This window comes from Anguilla anguilla, chromosome 1, assembly GCF_013347855.1.
Source record: "Anguilla anguilla isolate fAngAng1 chromosome 1, fAngAng1.pri, whole genome shotgun sequence".
NCBI classification, from domain to species: Eukaryota; Metazoa; Chordata; class Actinopteri; order Anguilliformes; family Anguillidae; genus Anguilla; species Anguilla anguilla.
This window is the reverse complement of record NC_049201.1, coordinates 18285613-18306055: the sequence shown is the minus strand read 5'-3', so window position 1 is coordinate 18306055 and position 20443 is coordinate 18285613. Positions and strand designations below refer to the sequence as shown.

The following is a 20443-nucleotide window of genomic DNA, read 5'->3' as shown; positions in this document are numbered from 1 at the left end:
CCTATATCAGTTTTAAGTGAGCTTTCACCTGATAATTCAGCTACATGTTTGAACAAAATGGTATATGGTCAGCCACGTTTCAGATTATCACATTTAAACAGGTTTAATGCAAATTGTGCAACATGCAGAAGTCTACTGTGAGGGTAAAATTAATCAGCAAAAATCCATGACGTACACAACCAACCACAGTGTCACATTTTATGTTTGGAAATCAGTATGTTCTTACATGCGTTAGTTACCATGCTTATTTCGAAAGCAAAATCAGAAGGCTGCAGCTTGGCCTTTTTATACACATCTATGCACACACCAGATTGGTCTAACCAGGCTTATTTTCAGTAGGTGGAACCAGTGTAAAATCAAAACACAAACATAGACTTTAAGCCCAGATGGTCCACCTGACTTCAGGCTTTCATAACAAGCACTGGATCTTTAACAGCTGCAAGCCATGTCCTCAGTATAGTATGGACCAAGTTAAACAGTTGTAGTCAGTCAGTAGTACCAAGGCCATTATCACAACTGACCATATAACCCTGTGTGTTAGAGCGGTTGTGTACTAACTGTCAGTAAGTGGACCAGGTCTTTGTTGGCGTCCAGGCGTGGCGGTGTCTGCTGGAGTTGGATCAGTTCATTGATGTGGTTATAAAGGGCCTGCAGCTTCTGCACGTTGATCTTGCCGTCGTCCACGTAGTCGGACATGGCCTCATTGACAGAGATGAGGTCCTTGAGGTGAACCCCTAGGATGGGGATTTTAAATCCTGTACACCTGCTGTACGCCTGCCTGTAGTTGTCATAGTTCCTACAGGACGACAGCAGCTCCGTCATTTCATTCAGCACCTGAGAAAGAAAGAAAGAAAGAAAGAGAAAAGATTCTGTCAAAATAACTCTGTTCTACAAGAAACACTGGTTATGTAGACACAGTCACTCATTCATGCTACCTGCCACTGCATCAAAGCAAACAGAATAATGTCAGGGATGTTTTCTCATTTTTTGAGGACATTACAGTAGTATCATACTTTTCAGGGGAGTCACACACACTGCATGACTCAATGTGATGCACATCCTATTATTCCTGCCTGGTGTACATGAGCACCATGCACTGATTCAAAGTAAAAAAAAAATTAAAGTAATATGTCTTAACTTTGATGACAATAAAGATTGTTACTTCAAGACTTAGTTTGGCCAGGAAAGCTTTTTGGTGCATCTCTGCACAGCTTACACCTCATACAACCTGAGCTGAGCACTTATAAAGAGTTGTCCTTCGTTACCTTGGTGACCTCGCTGGGTACATGAGAGCTGGTGTCCTTCAGTCTGGAGATGGAGCTATGACAGAGGCCTCCCACCACTGCCATTAGTGTGTTAAAGTTGTGCATTTGATGGAGGTTCTGTGAGATACAGACACAACATGCAAAAAAACAGGTGTACACCAAACCGAGTCAAAAATAACAGTGCATGTGGCTTAGCTTTTCTACACTGCCACCTCAGTCGCAGTAATTCTCACAGTGGTACCACAAGGCCATTGTGTTTCCTGGGGTAGGTTGCACTGCGTGTGAAGCAGAGCTGTGGTCGGAGAGAGACACAGCGGCTCGGAGCATTAGCGAAACTGTGAGAGGGGCCTCCACCATTCACAATCACGTCAGCCCCCTTGCTTGAGCGCACGTTCACACCCCTCCTGACACAAAGTCTCCGGGCCCCTGCATTTAAACGATGCCTTGCAGCCTCCCGAGAAGGCAGACAGCCTCCCCGACTGCGCTCCACCGTGGCTCTCAGGGACCAGCATTTCAGCAGCAGTGTTTTTAACCAGCACATCCATTAGTAAAGGGCCAAGCCCTGGTTAATATTCAAAGCTGCCATTTTCTCTCTATTGGTGAACGTCTTTGATGTGCTAAAAGCATATCACGCAGCACTTGAAAATCATTAGTGTCCCACTTAGTTTTATTAACATGCAATAGATGCCACTTCATGGCCCTGTCTGCCAGCACCAGTGATTACAGACAGACCCAGCAGTAGTTCTGGTAATCACTTTGATAAAGAGCAGCAGGCTGCGTTGGCTGTGGGGGTCGGGGGTCAGGGTTCGAGGTTGGTGTACCTGGGCAACATGGATGAATTTGGTGAAGACCTCAGCCCGGAGCTGGGCCGTGGGCCGGCTTAGGACCATGAGCTGGACCCACTGGGAGATCCCGTTACAGAGGGTAATGGAGCGCTCCATCAGCGGGTTATCCTTCATGCAGCCACTACGTATGTAGTTCTGGTAATCTGCAAACTGACAGAGCTGCCTTCAGTAACGTGATCCAAAATGTGAAAGAAATTATTCAGACATGCTTCCTTCAAACTTAAAAACCTTTTTAAAAGATATATCCCTGGCCCAAATTGTGAAATGATGTAGTTGCTAATGGTACTTCCATGTCCATAACCTGTTCTGTTGACTCGTCAGTCTATATCCCTGAGGTTACTGGTTCCTTGATTCAATGTCTATATCTTTCAGTTTCATGGTTGATCAGTTGATTAAATCCAGTGGTGGGTAACCCAGCTTTAAAGAGTAAAAAGACTGACCATGTATTTGCTCCACCAACATGCACTAAACCAGCTGTTTACAATAATTAGTTCTCCCATCATGCTGAAGAGGTATGCTAATTAGAATCAGCTGGTTTAGTGCATGGTGGTGGAGCAAATACGTGGTCAGTCTTTTTACTCTTTGAAGCCGGGTTACCCACCTCTGATTAAATCTATCACGCTCAAATGAAAAATTATTCTCTAGCCCATGTTTCATTGACAGCAAAGGCCTATTATACCATCTTCATTTGAATAATTCCCTCCCAAACATTTAACCATGAAACAGACAACTATCTCATAATAGGACTGTCATTTGAAAGAGGCATTTACATTTGAAGAAGAGTGCTGTGAACTTTTGACTTGTCAGACAACTGAGCTGCAGAAGATCAAAAGGACGATATTCCGCCATGCTGACTCAAAACTCTGACCCAGAAAGCCAATCAAAAAAACTTGCTCAATCACAGAAAATGTATCTGAAGCTGAACAAACCCCTGGAATAATGTGGTCCAATCTGTATCAGCATCGCAGACCTTACACTGAAACAGCTGGACGCCAAGAGGCCACTCACTGATATTCTGCAGAAGGACTTGAACTCCAGGTAGGTCAGGTGCTCAGCCAGCTCCTCGGGCTCCAGGTGATCGAAGAGCAGTGACACTTTCCTCTTCTTACTGCTGTTGGCCTTTATCCTCTGGCTGGCCTTTCGTGACCAGTCCCTCTCGCCTCTGCAGACAGAAAGCACAGAGGGTGTCAACAAATTCTGGGTCAAATATTGGCCAAAGTTATGAGTTAGCATGATTAAAAAGCTATGAATCCGTGATGAAAAAATTTCCCTTTAACCCACCCGGTGTATTAGTTCTATCAGGTGTCCACAGGCAGGTCACCACGTTTTTGTAAGATATACCAGAGATATGGGTATGCTTCAACTGCTGCAAGCTTTCCAGTATAATGTTTTAGGCTGCAGTCTGAAATATAGTCCCTGGCTTATGGTTAGTGCATTGGAGGTGTGCACACTACAGAAAAGGAGAAAGAACTGTGAAATGTTTAATTCAAATGTTTTTCTTTGATCAAGTTAGAACATCCACTGTCATTTTCACTATATAACCGACACCAAATAAACTGATTGAGCTGTTAGTATTTTAGTCATTCTAAATATTAGAAGAGGATATCATATTTTTTATAGCCCATGTCATGATGCACAGGACCACAAAAGGAAATATAAAATCTCCTCAATCTCAGGAACAGCTCTTGCCCATGGTACTGAATTGATGAATATTCTGTGCGTCTGGATAGTTTTTTCCTCAGTGGAAGAAACCAGCCCGTTTCCACGGTGACTCATAAAACAAGCAGCCGAAGGACAAACTGACTGCATAGTCACACTGTGGTCCAGCCCACAGCCTGTGCTCAAGGTGCACAAAAAAATCTACCGTCTGCGGAAGAGAGAACTATAACACTGTATTACCTTTGCACAGTACAGACAGCTGCAGGAAGAAGTTGTTTGCTTGTCACTGTCAAGAGCTAACCACATAATCTGTATGTTTGTTTGTGTGTGTGTGTCTGTGTCTGTGCATGTGTGCATGCTTGCGTGTGTGTGTGTTTGTGTGTCAGGTGGCCAGTAGGCATGTCAACGAGAAAGGGGTGCCGACATCCTACGCACAATGACTCATCCTAGACTGGGGATTTAGTCAAATCAAATGGACAGTGTAGCACAATGATGCAGTTTAGACCAGTGCCAGGAGTTTTTACAGGCAACGCATTCCCACATCATAAACAGATGACAGGTCACGAGTGATACTCACATCCATTTCGTCTCCAGGAGGGGGCACAATCTCTCCTGGCCCTGTTCTCTCATCAGATCCCGGAAGCCTTCTATAGCGTCCGATAGACTACTGTGCAATCGAAACATTGTCCAAAACTCCCTTATCCAGTATCTTAACAAAGAGAGACAACAGAGATGTTTTACAGGTCTGTTTTCCACGACTCCATTTCATCAGTTTCAATGAACATGACATTTCACAAAACCACTGAAAAATTCCGGCCCGTACGACTAAGCAGAAAAAATAGTTTCGGTATAAATGTTAAATCAGAGTGGGCATTTTGCTGGGCTCTCTAGAATTATTTGCTAATCAGGAACAACAGTCAGTCAAGGCAAAACATACATGAATCGGTCACAGTAACATACAGTAAACATAAAAAGCATAAACAGTTCTCAATTTTGTTAAGCCCCCAAGGTGTTTTGCTCTGTGCTGGGAAACCCCTAGATTTTAGACAGAGCAAAAACGTAGGTATACTTAGGATGTAGTTCTTCTTTGGCTCCATCCACATGGCTAATTACAACTCATTGTGGGTGTATGATGAGATCAGCAGATTTAAGTCCATATTTATTATTGTGTTCAGAGAGCTGTAATTACATGCTAAGTTTGGCACTCAGAATGTAAAAGCCAATTCTGGAAGCAACAATTCCTGATATACCTGTCTAACACACTTTACATGTTACTCTGCACTAATGCAGAGTGACTTACACAGATTCTAATCTTAATATTCAATCCATTTAAATAGCTGGACATTTCACAGAAGCAGTTGAAGTTAAGTACCTCCCTCAAGGGTATAATAGCAATGCCCCATCTGGGAATTAACCCCACAAGCTCAGAATTAACAGCTCAGTTCCCTAACCATTATACTACACTGCCAAGCCTTCAATCACACTTCAAAGGGGAGAACGTGTGTGGTGTACAAAAGCAACAAAAAACAGCATATAAAATAAGACCTCCAAACCTTCAAAAACAATACACTAGTCTTCTGTATGCTTGATTATTGCACCTGCATGTTAATCACATAACTTCATGTTCATGAAAGGTAGACTGTATTGATTGACGCTGCCTGATACTGAAGGGGCCAAATGTCTGGGAGCATGCTCAGTGGAGGCAGATGCACTTACCTGATCAAATAGCAGATCTTATGACACTCAACCGTGCTTTCCTTCTCCAAAGCACTTTCAAAAGTAAAATCAGGGGTTAAGGAAGAAGGGTCAGGAGCAAGCAAAACAGTTTTCCTACATTTTCATGTTTGAACATTTTTTTGGCAATACCAGCAAATGAAACTCCGATACACTATCCAAAAAAAACAAACCTCAAATTTGACTGCAGATTTGGAGCAAGGGTTTCCGCGATAAGCAGCAGGAATTCCTAGGTGTACAATGATATGCCATATCACACATTCAACCCACCACAAGGTTACTGTGACACGTGTCCTGTCAGCACGCTGTCCCTTGCAGTGGTACTGTTCAATGGTACCAACCCTACAGAAGGATTGTGTGAGGAAACAGGGTGGGTACACCTGCTACGAGCCAAGACGGATGTAGCAGCTCTTTTAAGCATTGTCAACGGCCTTCTGGAACTACACCTGCCCTGATTCTTTCAACCTCCGGAGAACAGGAGCAATAGAGGCACTTTACAGAACAGTAATTTCACATATAGAAAATAAAGATAAAAGATGTATTTAGCAGTCAGCGGATCGAACAGCTATTGAGTGTTGGCCGGCTAAATGAGTATACCAAATTAATACTTAACAGGCACAGCAACAGCATGGGATGCTTGCTCCTAGCACTGCACTGTGAAAGGAACCTGCTAAAGGAAACAGTTTTTGAGTAGGTGGCTAAATCTTCACCTTCTTCTCTGAGGTTAGGTGAGGGTACTGGAATCCAAGCACTTTTATCCCTCGAATGAAAACCCTGAGCACCCACACCCACTGCTGATGCACCGTGTCCTTGCTGCGTTACTGAGTCACCATGGCTTCAGTGGCGAGAGCACCGTTCATTGGCTGGGCGACGGTCCGCCATGCACAGAAGAGGGTGCGGGAAACCGAGACTCGCTGGGTTTGCCAGAATCACAGGGGCAAAAAAATTTTGCCCCCATTATATAAATCTGCATTAACAAAAGCTCCCACACTTCATCCTCTGCAGCATTCGTCCTCCAGGGATCAAAGTGAAGTGGTGCACAAAAAAGGCAAACTGCGTCATGGGAGCTGAAGAGCTGCCTACACATTCCCAGAGTGTGTTCATGACAAAAGACATTAATGGGTCTAGTGCTACTCTGTGATCCTAACCACACTTCATAATGTTTGATGTGTCCTTTAGGGTCTTCTATACAAAATTTGTTAGTGTGCATGTGTGTTTGTGTTAGTGTGTGTGCGTGCGTGTCTGTGCACGTGCGTGGGTGTATGTGTGTGTCCAAGTAAGGGGACAGGCCGGGTTAAAAATAGAGTTGAAAAAAAATTGAGTACACATAAAGCGTTTCTCATATTCTGACGCAAGTCTTTATAAGAGGGTCTCCTTAGCCATTGTGAGGCCCACATTTATATATAGCTGAAAAGGACTTCTGGACAGACATAATTAACACCTAGAACAGCAGCATCCTTCACGAGGCTGTCCGGGGTTTTAAGACTGGGTTTCTGCTGAAAGCGGGTCCAGATCGCAGATTCTGTATTCACAATGCAACAGATCCAGGAACAAAGAGAGGGCCTTGTTTATACAGCGTTCAGCATGTGAAGTGGCGTGGCGCGATACGCCGAAGGTCGTAAAAAAAGCACATGCAGAACGGCCGAGGCAAACAAAAAGCAATCACAGAAAAAGGGAGACGAGATCTGCCGAATGCAAGGCAGGTTGCTGAAGATAAGGACAGGGCCACCACGTGGCCCAGTGAGTGATGGCACTAAACGCCAGCGCAGGCTAGCTCCTGTACACCACACAGGCATCGCAGGTCCAAGCCTGGGTTGTATCATTATCTGAACATGACTGAGAGTCCACTGTAGAAAAACTAATTTCACCCCTCCGAGTCTCCAGCTCTTTTAGCGACAAGCAATTCTCCAGACGCCCACAGGCTACCAGCTGTCAGCAGTGAGAGATATGCCATGGACTTCAGCTGCCGCGATTCATGCAAAGGCTTTAGTGACATAGCAGGAACTCCAGCAGCACGATTACTAATTCAAAAGTTGGGTGACAGCCAGTGCTAACTACTGAATACAGAACCGGACCAGAAGGTGCTGAATGGTAGCTATGCTAATCTACTATGAGTTGTGCATGTACAGAAAACATCCAATTGTTACTATTATTTATTTTATTTTTTGGTTTTGGTTGAGTTCAAGGGGATGAATCATGGGATTTGTTGTTTGGAGAACATCTTTGACAGAACACACAATGCCAGCAATACCAAATGTCAGGGGATTGTCTGATAGTAAAGGGGTATATATTATATACATGGGACAAACATTCATAGGTTATGCTGTTTTGTCCATTGCTTCACTGCCCCATCTCACAGCCTGCCTGTTTGTAGAAGGATATAGAGTGATCAGTTTTTCCAGGAGGTCACTGGAGGACATGAGAAGTCGGTGCATGGTTAGGGTGATGTGCAGCAAGTGGTTGCTTCTGCACAGGCTCCCCTCCGCATCTACAGAGGAGACAAAACACACAGCCACACATTTCATAAAGAACAACTGCACCCTCAACATATCATCAGTCACAGAGGGTAACTGCTCGTACTTTACCTTACTATTCCTCTAGTTACATAAATGCAGGAAACACTTAAATCCCAAACCTGGGAGTATATCATGCACTAAATGTAGAGATGCCAAAATAATGATCAGCATTCAATTGGAAGATTTTCCAGCAGATTTTAGACTACATATTATCACAAAGCATATGAGGGTTGAAAATGATTGCAACACTTGAGCTATCCTGTTAAACTATTTTCAGGCACGATCACACATTATATGACGGAAGCAGTAGTCACGGAACCTGTATCACATGTTTGTCACTTTTGGCTCTTGATGCAAAAAGAAATATGGTTGGGTTTCATCAGTCAGCACTGGCTGCTCGGGGGAATGTCGTATGGCATTAGTGGACCACCGTTGGCTGCTGATACTATAGATTTGCGTTAGTTGGATAACTACAGCACAATAAGCAATGCGCCACAGTTGGCCATCTAACATTGGACGAACACTGGAAAAAAAGTATTTTAGTCTTATATTTTTGGTAAATAAAACAAAATGATCACCAATGAGGTAGGCAGTTTCAAGATTTGCCAATGGGGTAAGACAATTTCACTTGTCAAGCAAAAAATAACTTAAAACATTCCAATATTTTCTACTTGAGAGAAAAAATGATTTTAAGTCTCATTACTATTTTTTTTGCAGTGAGCCAAGCTATGTTTACAGGACAGCTACCAACTGGCCCACCACGATAATAGTTAACGAGCCATGTATTCATGCCATGCCTTGTTAGGTAAATTAACTTAGTGCTTTTACTTCTTTCTGACATGTTTATGTTTGCCTGTTCTTAGTATTTCAATACTATTAAAAAGTTTTTCTTTTTTTCTGAAAAGAAAACACCTGGATAGCTGGTATCTGCTACCTATGACATGTTCCTGTTGCTAAATACTGCTGCTAATGTACTTTTTCTACTCAAATGCTAATACTTAATATGGCGGTGAGTGAATGACCAGTTCACTGGCTTAACAACAGCAATTACAAGATGCAAACTATTGCGACTATCACACGATCTCACAGCGCATGAGCCAGTGGAACGTATGCTTCTGCTGGCTTGCATGGTTGGTGATGCACCGTGAAGAGGTGACAATGTTGAGTGAGGTCAGGGCAGTAGCAAGCCTTGTGGCCAACATCATGTCACCTCAGTGAAAGCACTGAGCTCCTTTTAACTCATCAGCCTTCCTGTGCACTTTGTCTCCTTTTTTTGTCTCTGCTTACTTACACTTCCTTCCTCTAAGCCCAAAACCTTCTTGCCTCTAATGGCACACCTGCTATCTGCCCATGTCATGTAATGGTAATCCATCCCTGACGTCTCCTTGTCACGCCATCACCAACTTGCATGGGAATCAGCAGATTTGGGATTGAAGACAGATCACACAGTGAACTGGCAGTAAACCTAGAACCACTACCTTACTCAGAGGGATATGCTTTACCTGATTAAAACAGACAACAGGTGGAAGAGATGTGGTCAGAAAATGCCTTGTAAAATATCGTAATATCCCATTATAGGCTAACCCAGAATCCCCCTGTGAGAGGGGCTTTTTATTTTAAACTCACTAGGCAATGTAATGCTATGTGGCATTTCTTCAGTTTTCCTGTTAATTGGCCAGTTGGTTGTACAATCAAAATGGTGGTGAAGTTTAAGCTGCAGAGGAAGTGGTAGAAAGATGGGGACTATGTGGAAAGAACACAAGCTATCGTTATATGGTGAAACAAGGATTACCAACTGTTTACATTGAGTGGCACTGGGCATGACACAGAATGCATTGTCACTGTCAGTAGTCAAAACACAGGGCAATGAGAAAACAACTGACTACAGCTACTTGTATTCAGTGTAGTTTGCCCCAAAATGACTCAACCTACAGTATGTAGTCTTCTTTCCCCAACAGTGTTGTTTGTAATGGATTTTTATGATAGGTGTGAGACTAGCAGTCCAACATGAATGTATGTATGTACATATCCAATAAATACAATAAAGTTTTCCTTTAAAAAAAATGTCCTGCCTCCAACCAAGGTACCACAATATTTGGGATCTGCATGCAATTCATGAGTAGTGTCCAACTACCTCCCTGAAAATATTAATTTCAATTAAAAGAACAATAAATATTTTTTCTTATTATGTCTGGGTGCAGTTGTGCAAAACTATATAATTTCTAAAACCTATATCCGTTAGAGAATAACAGCTTTTTGTATGCTAATACATTCAAGCCCGATATTAAAATACAAGCATTCAGTTGTAATACAGAAGCTTTTTGCTCCCTCAGCTCCAGAATACCAGATGGTACCAACTAACATGCAACATTTCCAGCCAACAAATTTCTTGTCTATTGCAATTTTACAGAAATGTTGTGAGAACATTGTGTTTTTTTCCCAATATGCCCACATCTACCCCATCTACAGTGAAATGGCCATACATACAAAATGGCCACACACAAACAAGCATGCACTCACATGCACACTTCCCTAGCCAGGTTTCTATCGGCTTCTCGTGACTAAGACAGCTAGTGCAAAATCCAACACTGATGGGTGCTTGACAACCACAAAAATACAGCATTGAACTTTGAACCATGCAGGGGCTGGAAACATTTGTTGTCATTACACTAACAAAAGGCTGGTTTCCATGGCACTCAACTTATCCCTTGGCCTCTTGAAACGCCTGGAAGCCATGGCAACACTTTTCTTTTTTCTATGTGATTTACATACACATAGCCATTGCAGACAGCTGTAAAACTATTCTATTCATACCTCGAGCTACTACTGTTGCTGTCATTTCACTTCCTGATCCCAGCAAGGGCAAGACGCAATATGCAAGACTGTGATGTGTAGAAATGCAACAACATGACATGGTACTTCTGCTTGACAGGGCTATGACGGCAAAGGAGCAAAAAAAAAAAAAAACTCAAATAACTCCACTTTTTATTGGAGTAAATCAAAGAAAACTCAGTAAGGGGAGAAAACTGTTATAGCCAGTTGATTGCAAAGACAGGTTTCTGCAGCTGTTACCATGGCTTTTATGAGCTTGCTGATGTCACAGTGGATTAGAACAAAGGAAGGCTTGTTTCATAACCACCATTCACAACGAATCAGAAATGGGCATGAAGTTCATTTTACAATTTAACACCCTCATATCTGTTAACCACCCCATATTATGCTGCTTCACAAAACATAAAATAATAACAATAAGTATTAATCATTATTAATTACCATATTGAACTATATTTCAAATATTTTGAGTTTTAATAATACTACGTGCATATGTGCATCTATAATCATTCTTTAGTCTACTGAAAATGTATCCACTTTGTTTCAAATTCAACAGGCCTTTAAAATCTCTTTGAGCTATACACAATTTAAATGGATTTGATTAAGCCAACTAGCTGTAGTCAAAGTGTCAAGCTCACTGATATTAGCTTTTTCTTTCAAACATTTCTCTGGAAGTTTTCACTGATTCTCTGAAATCAACTGGAGTGCTTTTATACAACTGTCAATAGAAAGATATGTTGCTACAATTCACACCAGTTTGCTAGAAATATTCCAAATTATAGATCAGAGTGAGACAACACACACACACACAACAACAACAACAACAAAAGGCTCCAATTATTTACATTCAAGGGATCTCTTATATACCTACTGTATATAAATATCTCCAGATTGAGAGGCTACCCAAAATGGCAATTCCAGCTACTTGCTTTTCTTTAGTTTTGAAGAAACCTGCACATTGCAATCCACTAAAAACTAGTCTATGTACATGCCCCAACCTCCTCAAAATAAAAATGGTAAGATCACACTTGTAGTCTATTTGATCCACCTGGTCTGTCAAAGCTTGTTATTTCAGAACTTTTGTTAGTTATGTTTCATCGAAAGATAAAGCAATTACAAAGCCTGCCTCAATTACAAAAACTCCCCCACGGCACACAGACACACAAACATGGTTTACATACATTTATATATATATATATATATATATATATATATATATATATATATATATATAGCAGTGTAAATAAAATATGATAAGGTGATATAATCAGATTGCTTATTTTTTATAATGGCAGCATAGATTCAATGGCCATGTTTGGAGCATCGATTAATAGAGTTTGAACACCAGTCAAAGTGCATCGCCTGTGTGTGTGTGTGTGTGTGTATGTGTGTGTGTGTGTGTGTAAAAAATCATGCTAAACACTAATACTCTTGTCTTCAAATTCATCCTTAGTCACTATAATGTACATTTTAGTATGCAAGCCAGACTCAGTAAGACCAGACATTTGAACTAGGTGGCTATAGGTTCCTCAGGTCTACTAAAATAGTTCACATTAATAGCAGGTATGAAATCTGTCGCGTAAGTGAAAATAATAACTCTCAAATCTTTCAAGCTTTCTATTTCCAATTCAGCTTGGTGTTCTGGCAGGCATTCTATATTATGCAAGTTAAAAACATTTCCTAATGGGATATCAACACATTAATGCCAGTGAAAGTGGACTATTGAAAACAGTGTTTTGAAAGTCCTATCCATCCATACAAAGACAAAAAACTACAGAGGTATTAAATATGAAATCTACTTATACCTTTCAAGAATAAAAAGAAATCCATCTTTTAAAAAACATCTTCTTCAGCTACAAAATAAGCACAGCATGCAGTGTTTTCATCTGATGGGAAAATGCAGATTGATGTTTGTGGAACTAACATATGCTGTTATATTATCCAAACAAATACCCCCATCAATGAACTCCCACATCACAATATAGTTCCTCTTTTGAGGTTCATGACACTGTCCCTCAGGTCCTCTGCACTTCCAGGCAAATCACAAAATGGGTCCATTGTGCAATACCAGATATTTCATCAGTATTATATATTATTATATGCAACCATATTAATCAATGGGAAAACCAGTTTGTTTTGGCCCTGAAATGTATCATGGATATGTATTATGTTATTTTCTTTGACTGGGGTTTTGAGAAAATCGCATGCATGTGCACAGACATGCACACACACGCACAGATGCACACGCACAGATGTACACACACAGAGACCTCAATAAAACCACATTAAAATGTAATTAACTTGGTAAAAAATGTCACACCCCATATACCTGCCAGCCAGAATCAACTTGAATCTTAGCCCTCAGGGCTCTGTTGGGTGTGACATCTAACAAATCCAGGGTGTGATTTGTACAGCAGCTTCGGTACATATTGACTTATGAAGATAAAGATCATTTTGTTAGTGTGACATAAAAAAAGTAACAAAAAAATGAATAAATAAATAAATATATATATATATATATATATACATATAAAAATTAAACAATTCCTCTTACAGCAACCAGTCAGATCTGTCAGCAGTGGCCGATGTTGGTGACATCACTGCCCTGTACTTGGCATCAGGATCAGTGGGCCTGCCCAGTGTAGGCTCTGTAGCATGAGGGCAAAGGTGCCCCAGGCACTTACAAACCACTGGGTGAAATCTCCTCATTAAATAATGGCACTCATTATGGCTCATTGTACTGAGACTGCGTGGGAGCAGAGTGAGAGAGAGAGCACTGAGCAGCGTTACGCAATCAGTGTATTATGGCTGCTCTGTATTCAAATCAGGCTTTGGTCTTCCGCAACTCACCTTGCCTGAAAACTGAATTCTGGTGCATAAAACCTGGCGTCTGCCAAAATAGTTAAGTGGCATGCAATTCCTACTGTCACTCTTACAGTACTTACATTTCATTTTCTTTTTCATAGGCAAAAACTCAACAACAAAAATCAATTATAATATGGACTGTTTCTTAATACATTGCACAACTGTAGGGCACATAGTCATGGATGGAAACAAAACTGATTCACTCCAAGCCAAACAATTTCTCACAATCACCATCAAAACAGTCCCTTTTTGCCACTCTCCTTCAAAGCCTCACTTCCATCCCACAACCAGTCTATAACTGCTCCCAAAACGCTTATTACAGAGAGGCAAAATCCCCACCGTGTTGCTCACTTTGGAGAGTTGGGAAAGCACCAAGCCCAGAGAAGGACAGTAGGAATGTAAGGAACCACATGTAGACAGACACCACAACACAAACCTTTACCCTGCTCTGTGTCTTTATTTTCTCATCATTATGCCCTTAAAAGGCATCCTTCCTGGTTCCGACAAAGGTAACCAGGCTATCGAGACAGATCATCCCTTTGTTTTGAAATCAAACATGATACCATTGTCCAGCCCATATTTCACTGACACATCATGTTTATTCTGTGAGTGTGACATGAGTTTAGAAATGTTTTTGTATGGATATGGATTGACGGGAAGGCAACTGTATATCCAGCGTTTAGGTCTACGGGCATTGTAAGCCCTGTACTTTCAAAATAATGGGTTCCAAATCCAGTGTGTTTTTTTTTCTTTCTTTGACATACTATGCATTCATATTCTGCCCTAGTTTCATATGCAGTAAATTATAAATCCACTTACACAGTACAGACACGACTACTTTCAAAGGACTAAATTTAGCTTGTTAGCAGCCTTGATGTCGCCATTTTTTCTCAACCTGCTGATAACCTTGTTCTGTACAAACTAAAGCCACAAAGCTCACAACAACAAAAAAAAAACATGGGTGGGGGTTTAGCAGGAAGCAAACAGAAATAGAGAGGAGAAGCAAGACCTATTCTGTGCAAGCGACAGCCACCATTTTCATCCTTTCCATAAATCCCCAAAAAGCTTCTTTCACCAAAATGAAAGGCCAGATTTTTTAAATATGTGAGTCACTTGGCATTTTTTATGAAATCAGATACTGGCTGGTCAATTTTTAGGTTTGTACACATCAAGTTGTATTTCAGGCAGTAATGTTTTCAAAGCATGTTGTAGCATATTCTTAATGCTAGCAAAAAGCAAACCTATGTCAGTTATTGAATATAGTGTACTTCTGGAGTGCTGATTTTATGCATAAAAAAACAGCATCTTTAAATAAACAAATATGCTAACATCACTTTGAACCTAGTTCAGATGCTTCCCTTTTAATGCACACTGGCCTTTTCCGGGTATGTCATGCTTCTATCTATACCTACTATTGGTTTAATAAAAGCTTTCTTCAGTTCTGATTGACTCCCTTGGGCAACTAGAAGACCATTAAACAAGGGTTTCCCTTTAGCCTCCACAAGGTGGGATTTTCACATTTTGACAGTTTTTGAAGGTGTTATGATTTTCTCATTAGCACTCAATAGAAAATCTATGCTCGGAACTGACATGTTGTCCCAAGACAGGTCCAGCTCTGAGCACATTTTTGTAAGCGTTTTAAGCTTTCTTTCAAACATGTTTCATCTGGAGTGCTTCCACCCTATGCATGCAACGTACAGTCATCATAAGGAGTGAATCTGTGAACAGTATCACAGCAGAGCCAGCACAAAGACAAAAATGAAAACCTTGCTCGCTTGGACTAGGACCGCTAGCAAAAGTTCAGAGTGTATGGAAGGGGGGAGCGATGATGTCAAACCGTATTGATCCACACCCCAGAGAGCCCTATGTTTCAAAGAGAGGGCCATCATCAGAGGAGCACCGTTTGGGGAGGTGACCTTTCAGCTCGCCACGGATCGAACCAACCGCACGCTAATCCTTCAAATAGCCCCGGCGTACGTGTTCGCATTTAAAAGGCTCCTGAACCCCAGGACCTCAGAGCCCATCTTCTGATGTGGGAGCGGAGCAGATGGGGAGTGCTCGCTCTTGTTGGGCCCGCAGGCCCAACCACTGCTTCTCCATCCCATGTCCCGCTTTCATCCAGGGCTCCATAAGACTGTACGCTAAACTGTACGCATAGGATGTCCAGGAAAGAGCAGGCTGTCATAAACGCAGCATCAGTCCTAACCCACACCCAAGACCAATGTTAATCATCTACAATGTGTGCAGACCGATCGAGCCCCACAGCCTGAAGAAGACAGCTTAGCTCGCACACAACGAGTCATGTGAAGCAGTGTACAGACACACACTGTAGGTGCTCAAGACTCAGCCAACACAAGAGACCAGTTGATCACTAAACCTAAGCAAACTGGCAACCATTATGCCTATATTCCTTCTCCTTAAAGACACATGCAGTCGCAAGAGATTATTTAAGCTTCACACAAACCGATCGAAATCTTTTGTGCCCCTTCTTATCATTCATTTCACTCCATTTCTGTCTCCTGGCAACAGCAATTTCAATGCTTGCCTCTTCAAAGGCATAATCACTCTTAACTTTATGAGCACTACTGACAACACTCTGCCACTTTGACACATGATGTTCTGTTAAATAATGCCTTTGTCAATCACCAGTCCCTGTCATGATTTAAACAGCCTCATTTTGTCATCTTAATTACACAGAATATTGTTCTGTAGAGTGTATGCAGAATTACATAAACTAATTGCAGCACACAGTGTGTGTGTGTGTGTGTATATATATATATATATATATACACACACTATCCAAATTGGATTCCTCCTTGGCCCCCACTTGGAGAGCATAAAATTAATTTGAAGATGCACTGCCTGAAAGGCATGATGTCATATAACTACAAATCATGAAGATCAAAATGTTAAGCTCTGTCACGCAAGCTTTTAATATTAGCAAGTGAAAAAATGTATATAGGAATTTTCCATAAAATTTAAAATCACACTTTGTACTTGTTGATACACTGTACTGTACTGCAGTAACAAGTCTCTGACTGCCAGAAAAACAAAGTTTTAAAGACAAACAGTCAGTGAGGCTGAGTGAGAGCAGGTGCTTCCTGGAACTGCTCCACGACTGATTTCAAATAAACTAGGGTTTTGCTTTGCCACTTGAAAGACCCTCTGAAGAGTTTCTGGTACAACTAAAGAGTACTGTCTATTTCTGCGGTGATTCTCAAAAACTACATTTGTTGCATGGATTTATCCCAAAACATTAATTTATTTTAAAATCTATCATTTTTGGCTTCATCACACCTCATCCCACAATTGTATTTGCCTTTTCTCATAGGACAGTTTGAGCAAATACAACAGATCAAAATAGAGTATGTGTTATATCATTGAAAACAAACAGGCATAAAGCTTACTGGTTGTTGGTCAATTTCAGCTCATCTAATGAATTCCTAAATTTAGGTTAACTTCAAAACAAACAATATACTGATACTTCACTGAAGTATAGTTTCCTCATTTTCTATACAAATCACAAAATGTTATGAATACATTCAACATCAACACTGTTGTAAATAAATATAAAAACAAGAAATTCATAAGACGAGGTTAGATTGTGAACACAAGTATGCAATGGAAGATCAAAGAGTGCCACCCCTGGGGAATGTGGACTCACCAAATGACTGCACACAGGCCTGCAGCAGCTCCTCCCAGCTGGCCCCCTTGGTGAACTGACCCAGGGACATCATGACCTTGACCTGTGTAATCTGGGCCAAGCTAGGCCTGTTGCGATGGGGTCGTAAGTGAGAGGCGACCTTGGACGCAGAGGGACATCCTGAAGAGAGGCGCCTGGAGGAGCAAGATTGAAAGAGAGAAGGAGGTTAGACAACGGTGATGGGTGGGGAAGGGGTTAGGGGGTTGGGGGCAATGAACCATGGAAAGGAGGATGGATTGAGGGCGGAGGCTCACCTCCTACCATTGAACCAACAAAATAGTATCAGTCTCTACAGGGGGACAGAATAGTATGGGTATGCAAATTAACAGCACAAAGCTGGGGGTGGTAATATGGTTTATATGAGCTGACAGAAGAATCACCTTCAATAAATTAGCATACACATGGCAGCAGTCATTTGTTTAATTCAATAAAATCAATCGACCAATAAAATCAATAAACATTAATCATCTTCAATCTGGCATTGTACTGTAAAATCATGGATGTCACCACTAAAAATGCAAGATATAAAAATGTTGATGAGTCCTAAATCAAAAGCCAAAAGCAGTTACAATGAATAGTCCTGAAAATAGGAGTTTAATATTTTAATTAAAATACTAACTACCAAATGATGAAAGTGCAAATATACATATCCTTTTTTGGCATTTGTTTTGAAGAAAATTACATGAAGTATTGCCATTGTCATTAGGAGTAAAGCGGTTTCAACTTATCAAACAAATATTAAAACACAGTCTATGTTCACGTAAATGTTAGCCTATTCATACTAGACAGCAAGAAAAAAATAATTTCATATATAAATATTTACTCTCATTTTTCATATGTGAAAATATATAAAGGGACATTGTAAACCTATTTTTGTGCGAACAAAATGTAAAGAGAAAAATGTTTTGTCGAATTTTGATTGAAGCAAATGTGCCTCGAGGCTATGGCTACAAACAAAACTGTACAAGACTCAGCTACGAGATCACATTTCCACCTGGGATTATAACAAGGTAATCTACATAACGGATTACTTTTACTATAAAATGTGTGATTTTAGTTACCGAAGGCACCGCTGAAAGACTGATGACAGATCAGTGTTGTAATTTACCTTCCACCTGTGTGATACATTATTGTTGTGTTGCGGGTTATACACGCAGGAGTGTACAATTGTCACCTTTCCCAATAATCTTTTTTGCTATATCGTGCATAAACAGGAAACCCGCAACAAGTGTTATATTATCACAAAAAGCCTTTAACAATACACCAATAGTGCTCATAACCCTATATAAAATACATAAATTACAGCGAATAGCCAAACAGGCGAATTAGAATACGCCAGAGTTAGCATCGCACTTCGTGCCTACAACAGGTTGCTGCATAAGCTTGCTTTCCGGTTTCAACTATACGGGGAAAAAGTTAGTAATTACTTACGTATTTTCTTTTTCCTTCCCGCTTGTTCCTAAACTCGCATTTCCACACTGGTCATTCTCTTTTGACTGGTAGCCCATCGTAAGATACTGGGCAACAAGCGGAGCAACAAGACTATCCATGCCGGCTCTTCTCACTGTGTGCTTGTCATAGCGCGCTCTGTCCCGTGAATGTTCACTCACCATTGTTCAGACTTCTCAATGAGGATGAACCGAATTAAGATGCATCGTGCTCAGCCAAGGAAGTGGGCGGGTAGGCTACGCACTATGACGGCTGTGTCAAAGTTGTTTTGTTTTTCAGGATAAACGGCACCGTCTCGGTAAAGGGCAAGCAACTTGATGTTTCCGAATTTAGTGCACTTGCGTATTTGTTTTCTTTTTGCGGTTTTGCGCTCGTTGTCGTTGTCGAGTAGTCTAGCCTATTCCTATTTAAATTTACAATCCTTGGAGAAAGGATTCATTACAAGTATGTATAGAAGTATAGGATTATGACAAGTATAGGATTAGAAGTATGCTGTCTTTGGTGGAATTATTTTGGTTACTCCTGTAGCCTATAAATGACAAATCATAAATGTACGCAAAAGCTCTTGCTCGAAGACTGCACAATTACGAGCAAGGCTATAAGACATATTATACTATACCTGTTTCTGTGTACCTATTCTGTTATGTGTAAATATAATCAAACAGACATTCAAAGTATATTCTAATATGGTATGCTGTAGGGATGATAATTATAGGCAAAATAAAATGATTTATGCTCAGTTTCACAAGCAGTCTGTTGATTTCAGAACCAGCCAACACTGGCCTTTTCCAGGATGTTTTTTTTTCTTCTTCTTTTTCCAAGCTGCCTGTAATCACGGCTCCGATCGTAGCTCTAGGCATTGCTCAGACTGTAGACCAGGAAAGGAGGGGTCTTCCTTTCTGAGTCCGTGCTCTGTTAGCCACCTCACAGGGACATTTCCAGTAAAAGTGTATATGGAGACACATGATAGTGAAGTCTCCATTGGGTCCCAAACACATGTTCCCACTCACTGACCTCTCGCTAGTCCCAGAGGATGGGAGTCTTCCAGCACTATCATAGGGTGCAAATGGAAGGAGCCCCTTTAGATTCCTAATCACAGCTGGAAAGAACTCATTACCCACAGAATTCATTAAACTCTTAATATCCAAGAGTGGTAGGTGTAAATTGAAATAAAAAGTGAAGAAAAACCATCATACAGAGTGATGTGAAAGCAATTCTTTTAGAGGTAATATATTTTATGGTTTGTGAAACAATTCCATTTTTGGGTTCCATTTCAAAGAACAATTGAAGCAGTTCTTCTAAAATTTCTTATATTTCCTTACATTTTGGCTGTGTAACAATAAGCTGTACTCATTTTCACTACAAAATGAGAGCCTTAATTGCATTTTTATTTGTTTTTTTCTGTGCATAGACAGTACATGCCCTGAACAGTGCCATTTTGCAGTTGTGTATCAAATGATCTATAGCATTATTTGCAAGTTGTGACACAACTCTTCAGAATTAACCTGGTGATTACAGTAGGTTTTAGGTCACAGATTGAGAATTCCACAACTCAAGTAGGGTATGATTTTGTAT

The 20443-nt window shown here is 40.9% G+C and overlaps 1 protein-coding gene across 2 annotated transcripts in view; it reads right to left on the bottom strand.

Moving 5' to 3' along the window:
* Nucleotides 1–20443, bottom strand: part of LOC118208156 (RAS guanyl-releasing protein 1-like) — a 37222-nt gene that overhangs the window by 8868 nt on the left and 7911 nt on the right. Inside the window, exons 1-9 of one of the 2 annotated variants that reach the window (XM_035382550.1) lie at nucleotides 18851–19065; nucleotides 17381–17553; nucleotides 7886–7991; nucleotides 5486–5548; nucleotides 4347–4478; nucleotides 3119–3272; nucleotides 2087–2260; nucleotides 1266–1382; nucleotides 559–834 (exon numbers count right to left, since the gene is read on the bottom strand). In XM_035382550.1, coding sequence (XP_035238441.1) covers nucleotides 559–834; nucleotides 1266–1382; nucleotides 2087–2260; nucleotides 3119–3272; nucleotides 4347–4478; nucleotides 5486–5548; nucleotides 7886–7991; nucleotides 17381–17553; nucleotides 18851–19032 — 1377 coding nt within the window. In that variant the 5' untranslated portion in view covers nucleotides 19033–19065. Of the gene's footprint in view, nucleotides 1–558; nucleotides 835–1265; nucleotides 1383–2086; nucleotides 2261–3118; nucleotides 3273–4346; nucleotides 4479–5485; nucleotides 5549–7885; nucleotides 7992–17380; nucleotides 17556–18850; nucleotides 19066–20443 lie in introns of those variants that run through there. The other variant, XM_035382558.1, reaches the window with a different exon arrangement.